Here is a 6,588-nt window from a genome sequence, read left to right as displayed (position 1 = left end):
GAGTCTCAGCCGATGGGCTTTCCGATAGGCCAGTGTTTTTTGAATTTGGTACGGCTTCTGACAGCGGCATTTTTAGTGTCGCTCCCACAAGATCAAATGCACGGGCGAGAAGCCAAGGTGCAAGCATTGTGCGACCACGAATCGCGAATGCGTCTACATTTTGCCCCGGAAAGATCGATTGAAAATGTCTGTCCAGTCTCCGCTGGAAATTATGTTTGCATTGCTGACATTCCCAGCGTCACTGAACAATGCCACCAATTAACCGACTTCCTAACGCAGTTAAGGGACCGGGTAAGCACCGAGGATGGGGAAAGGATTGCCGACATTCTGGAAGATGTGAGTTGGGTCCTGATAGATCTTATGCACAAAACGCGAAAGGGAAAGACTAGAAAGCTGACATGGGCTAGATGGATGAAGACCTGTCAGAACAGAGACGTACTCCGACCCCAATCCCCTCGCAACCAGACGTCGACAGTCATGGTTCACAAGGCAGCGGAGAGGCGAGCGGTTTCGAGCACTTCGAGCATCTTGACACTGAGGCATTGGATCTGCTGGACGAAGACTTACACAGTAGCGACGGAGCCCGGTCAACAGGATTCGTTGGCAAGAGCTCAGAAGTACAGTGGTTGCGTACAGTAGCTCTTGCTCAACAAGAAAGACCAGACGGAGAATGGTCCGGATCCAGGTCCCAACGCCGTCCTTCGAACGTTCTCAGCAACGAGCAAGTAAGCTCATTCAGCTTCTGGGCCGACTGCGATGACGTGAGTGTCAACTTTTACGTGGATCCGTATGAGCTGCCGCGACCCGATTTCGCCGAGCATCTGGTGCAATGCTACATGCTCAGAGTGCACGACTCTTTCCCGATTCTACCACGCAACTTCGTCAAACAAACTCGCGTATACTTTGCGGCGCTACGTGAGGGAAAGGCACCGCGTCTAAATCCCAAGTGGCAGGCGATCCTGAATCTTGTTTTCGCTATCGGCGCCAACTATTCGTATCTTTACAACAAGGACTGGCCGGAGGGCGACGCGAACCTGTTCCACGCAAGAGCGAGGGCTTTTGGGTTGAATGAAGCCTCCCTGACCACACATTCCGATGTACCGCAAATCCAAGGCTTGGGGCTTCTTGCGTTTTATTGGCTAAGTGTTGGACAAGTCAGTCGGTAAGTCGCAATCCGGATGGAGAGTTAGTGCCGTCTTGCTAATCAGTCCAGGGCGTGGACGCTTGTCGGTGTGGCTTTGCGATCAGCCTACTCTCTCGGTCTCCATGTACGGAACGAGGACCCCTCTGCAAACGCATCAAAACGTGAGACGTTGGTGCAAACTTGGTGGAGTTTGTACTCACTTGAGAGAATTCTCAGTATCATTACTGGCCGGCCCAGCATCATTGTGGACTCGTGCTGTTCGGTGCCATTGCCTATGACGAATCCAGGAGAGGAACCCCTAGGAGAAGCGGAGACAACACATGGCATGCGTACGGTGATTGCATCACTATCAGACTCGCCCACATTTTCCGCCTCTTCAAATATCGCCGCGAACCCTCCTCACATGGCGATAGGGTCTCGGGCAACAGATGTCAACTCAGGCTCTTACTTCAGAGCTGTCGTTCAGCTGTCCATTATATCCCAAAACATTCTCACGTCTCTTTATTCCGCGGGTACGATGATCCGGTCGCCAAGTGAGATCCAACAGGATACCCATCTTCTGAGCCAGCGTCTCGATCAGTGGAGTTCCTCATTACCACCAGAGTTTAGATCGCATGAAGGATTGCGTGAACCGCATGACGTGTTCGCCCGGGAACGCGTGCTTCTCCGATTCCAGCTTTGCACCGCGCGGATCTTGCTCACACGGCCGTGCTTGACTGCACGGCGACAGCCATGGAAGGATGCGGGCGACGCAAATTTCTCGAGGCGCATGGCGGACAGCTGTATCGAAGCTGCCAGAACAATCGTCGCTTCTCTTCCAGAGGAATACAACCCTCAGATGTATGAGCAGTGTCCCTGGTGGTGTCTCGTGCATCACATGATGCAAGCCATCTCTGTCTGTCTTCTCGGTCTCTCATACCCAGCATCGACGTCTTGTGAGCCTAAAATGATGATCCATTGTACAAGAAAGGCGATCCGCTGGCTGCAGATGATGAAGGGACCCGTGGCAGAGCGCGCGCACCGTGTGGCTATCGGCTGCTTTGAGGATCTGGCGAGACGATACGACGTCGATATATCGGATTTATGGAAGCGGAAGGAGCCTTCGGTGGTGCGATCGTCGACCTCCAACAGTCGTGCAGGCCCGTCGCCGAATTCATCGGCGCAATCCGACACTATGGGTCAAGCATCAGGGTCGATACCTGGACCTTATGTTCAGGCTGGGTACGGTAGTTCAGGTGCTCAGGGTACCTCTTTCCATCCTGAGGCTTCCATGTTCGACGATAGTCACCTCATGATGAGGTGAGATGATGTCTCCTGCGGTCTAGCCATACCTTGAAGCAGCAAGGAGTGCTGGCGGATGCGGAGAAGATGAAGCCGTGTACAGACGAGGATTGATCATGAGATCCGTCGATGAGCTGGTGCATCGTTTGCAGCGATAGCGGATCCGGCGTGATGCGAAGTAAACATGGACGCAGGAGGCAGGCGCAGACAGGACGAGATAGATAATAAGTAAGCACATACAGGTATTGAATCCTACATTGAAATACTCATGTATCTCCCTAAGCGAAGCTTCGATTCGAACATGGGCGGCATTTGGCTCCGAAGCGAAGAGGGAGAAAGGGTCCGCCCTCACCCTGGCGTTGGCGAGTGTTGGTCACCGCGGAGGGTACAACAAAGCCTCGCAACGTACGAGCTTGTCCTACATTGGTTGATACTGCAGCCGGCAGTTACGCGGAGAGCATTTCCGATGCAATCACGAATCCTTTGGTGATACTCTGACTCGGACGCGCATGACCACACAAGGGCGGAACTCCTCTTGGAGCCTCATTCAGTCCTTAATTGCTTGCTAGTGACGTATTTGCTACCAGATACATAGTATCGCCATGGATGCGAGTAATTCGAAAGACAGCTAAAGACGCAGGGGCGGCGCATTCGCCCGTGGAAGCATAGTGGTGATAGGGAGGAAGCGCGTCGCACAAGTCCTGGACAGCTGTTCCAGCTCGAACTCCGTTCTTCGGAGTATCTTCAATTGCAATGCGAAAAGCCAGCATATGATGTGCGCGACGATTATTCTGGTAGAAGAATTAGACAGGTGAATGTTGGTGCCTCAGTCTCGCATTGCCGATCGCGGCACTGTCTTTGCACAGCGCCTCGTACGCACAGAAGCTGTTCCAATTGTGCCGACGCAGTGATTGCTGCCCAAAACAGAGCGCACGTATCGCCGTGTTCGTGACGCTACTCTTGCACTCCTAATGCCCAAGTTTGGCAGGACAAAAAGTCTTGCAAGCGTGGTGGGTATGGTGCGTCGGCCCACCCAGAGGATCGCACGGCATGCGGCATGCGGCAGCTACGGCAGTGAGTAATTGTGGACTTGCAAGCGGATGCAGGTAGGGTTATCAAAGCTCGACCGTGAATTTATTGCTGTTGGTCTCGTCCGCAGGAGAGCATGAAGCAGACACTGCGCAGAGTGAAAATCGTGACCTGCTGCCTAGTTCCGCCTGCTCGTGCCATTGGGTGAGAGACCCTCTGCCGGAGTTCGCCCGCTGCTGCGCGGACGTGCGCAGTCACATGATACTAGCGCGCCAAGCTGCTAGCGCGCACTCAGACAGTATATAATCCCGCGGCCCCTCGTCCTCCTTTCTCTTCTGCATCCAAGTGCTCGGGCTTTACGCTTACCAGTGAGGATTCGTCCGAGGTAGCGTTTTTGCTAGTTGAAAACTACAACTATGACCGCTCCAGTTGGTCTTCGGATCGGCTGGGAATTTTTGACACCCATTGCTAGCTTTGCGCTGCTTTTCGTTGATCTTTGCGGCTTGCCGCTTAATCGAAGAAGAGTTTGTCAGCGCCTTAACTATGACTGTCGCGACTTCCTTTTCTACATGACCACCTGCCTGCTCTGCCACCGCATGTCGCCTTCATCTACCTGTTAGCACTACGACCGAGTCGTGCGCCTTCTCTGCAACCTCACCAGTAGCGCACTCTTACCCATCGCAAATGCAGCGCCATCTTCAACACCACAAGTCCTCGAGTCCAACGCTCTTTCCGCCCCGCCATAGTTCGCCGCTTTCCGCACGTCGCAAGCGCTCGCAGCTCGTCGCCTATGAAGAGGTTGGCCGCTTCCCATTCACGAGCGAGCTTCCTGCTGCCTACTATCACAATTGTGCGACACGCTTCACACCTCACGGAGTGTTTTCTCGTACCCAGACGGTCTATACGATGAAGGCGATGAAGAGCGTAGATCAGCGTTGTCTAGGACGATGCAGTCCACGGGTGCCTACTGTCGGTATGTGATCGGCTTTGCTTTCGCTTCGCGCTTGGTGCCGAAAAGTATAAATCACGCGTCGCGTCCACCGATGCTACCACATGACGATCTCCCAGACGGCTCTCCACCATGTCCCCTGGACCCCCGCGTAAAGCACCGAGCTCCCCTTGGATCTACTTGGTAGATCCATGCCGTGCGCGTTGGATCGCCGACAACATTGTCCCCATTCAAGTCACTATGCTTTCCACCAAGTCGCATGAGGCGCGTCAACGTTGCTTTCGTTCTCAGGCAAAAATTCTTCTTGGCTCCTGCGACAGCTCCCTTTCGGTCATGCATGAAATCTATGCAGACGATTTCGACATGGATGAATTTGTCGCTGATTCCAAAGACAGCGTTTGACAGGACTAAGGGAAAAGGCGACTCCGGCAGATCAAACCAATAACGGTCATCCTCGAAACAACAAGACCAGCGGCGCTTTTCAATGTGACAACTGTCGATAATTGCATGACTGGTCTAAACCCTCGGCAACGCTGTCCTAAGGAAACTTCATTGGCACCATTCCAGCCGTCCGACCGCCTGCAGAGAGATAGCGCACAAACTTTAAGGCCGACCGTGGCTATAGACGAGGCTGGAGCTTCGTAGGTTGCTTCATCACAAGGAGATCTGGCTCTGCATTCGCTTACAAGTCTGGTCACATCAATATTGGCATTCTTCTCGCTCAACGTATTCTGAGTCATAAGCGTCAGAACCGACACGCTATTGTCACAAGATGCAGAGAAGGTTGTAAACGAACAGAGTGCGCAATCCGACCCAACCTGCGTCTGAGGCCGGCATGTACCGAACCCTACACCACGTGTGACTCGGACGTGAAATCGAGCAACCGGGGATCAGCCGCGGTCGCTCCCTAGTCGAAGAGCAGGACGAGATCTCGACTTCGGCCGTTAGCGGCATGGTGCGGGCCTCATCGGTGTGCCAAAATAAGGTTAGCCTCCTATCGATCAACTCTGTTGTCATCAAATCTACCAAGATTGTGTGAGAAAGCCGCCAATTGCCTGGAGAAAACGTTATATGGTGGAGAGCACGCCGCTGGTCTTAGGTCCGTTTCAGACCCGTAAGATAGTCCCCAAGGTTTCGGTGCACGGTCTGCGTTCGGCTAGATCTGCAGCAGGGTCATTAGTCTTGCGCCATACCATCCGAGCTGCTACACTTCGAGCACACAACATGCAGGTACGCGGGCTTGGTGGGCCAACCACAGCCCCTCACGCAATGTTCGCGCGCGACAGACTCATCCACCACACGCCACATGACATTGTCACAGCGGTTCGACAGTGTACAGACAGCCTTTCCAAACAAAACAGAACTGTCAAAGCGGCATCTAGTTATTGACATGCGACATCAACAGTTCCGCTGCGCCATGGCCTCAGCCATGCAACCTTAAAGCTAACCTAACACGGCGACTTGTTAACCGTGGCTGCCACGAGTTGGCCCTAAGGGTATAGTTGCGACATTATACCCCCTTCCTCGACTATTTCTGCCTTTTTGCTACCAAACCTGGAGCCTCGCCAGTCGCCACAAGGCAGCATTAGGTCAGTGCACCAAGCGATCTGCGGACCGTGACTATCGTACGTATGAGACGGTCGTTTTTGCAGGAACGTGCCCATGGTGTGGAGAGTCTTGTCGATATTGGTCCCCTTCGCGCTTCCAAATGCAGCATGAACGTCGCGAACCTGCGTCTCACTCAAGTCCCGGGGGTCATTGTCGTCCGACTTTCCTTACCAATGAGCGCTTTTCCTTCTTGAAATACACCGAGCCATCTTTCTAGCATTGGCTGTTGTTCGACTTCGTGCTGCGGTACCGACCTCGCACCGCATCTCCTATCCCGATCCGCTTTTGAACATCCCAATCACCACCTTCTCCGGATCAGCCATTATGAGTGCTTGAACCATGCGCATTTTCGCAGGTCTACTACTCCGAGTCCCTCAGATTTCCTGTTCTACGTACTCGTCTTTCTAATAACACTGTCAATATGGATACGAGTAGCATCACGCCCGCTGGCACCCGGGTTAATATCATTGTACTTGCTTTCACACTTGTTTCTGGCTTGGTGGTGTTTCTACGACTTTTTACGCGACTGGTAATATCCAGGGGAGCTGGACCTGAAGATGCATGCATCGTTTTTGCT

At 53.2% G+C, this 6,588-nt stretch overlaps 1 protein-coding gene across 1 annotated transcript; it reads left to right on the top strand.

The window, feature by feature from the left end:
- Positions 1-248: 248 nt before the first annotated feature.
- On the top strand, positions 249-1,166 carry J4E85_006858 (uncharacterized protein; the record flags this gene model as incomplete). Its single annotated transcript, XM_051471093.1, has 2 exons — positions 249-291; positions 466-1,166. The coding sequence occupies 2 exons, from the start codon at positions 249-251 to the stop codon at positions 1,164-1,166; spliced, it is 744 nt and encodes a 247-aa protein (XP_051325303.1).
- Positions 1,167-6,588: the final 5,422 nt, after the last annotated feature.

Source organism: Alternaria conjuncta, assembly GCF_024043145.1.
Source record: "Alternaria conjuncta strain BMP 0040 chromosome Unknown scaffold_9, whole genome shotgun sequence".
NCBI classification, from domain to species: Eukaryota; Fungi; Ascomycota; class Dothideomycetes; order Pleosporales; family Pleosporaceae; genus Alternaria; species Alternaria conjuncta.
Note: the sequence above shows the minus strand (reverse complement) of the source record. Positions and strands in the feature narration are given on the sequence as shown.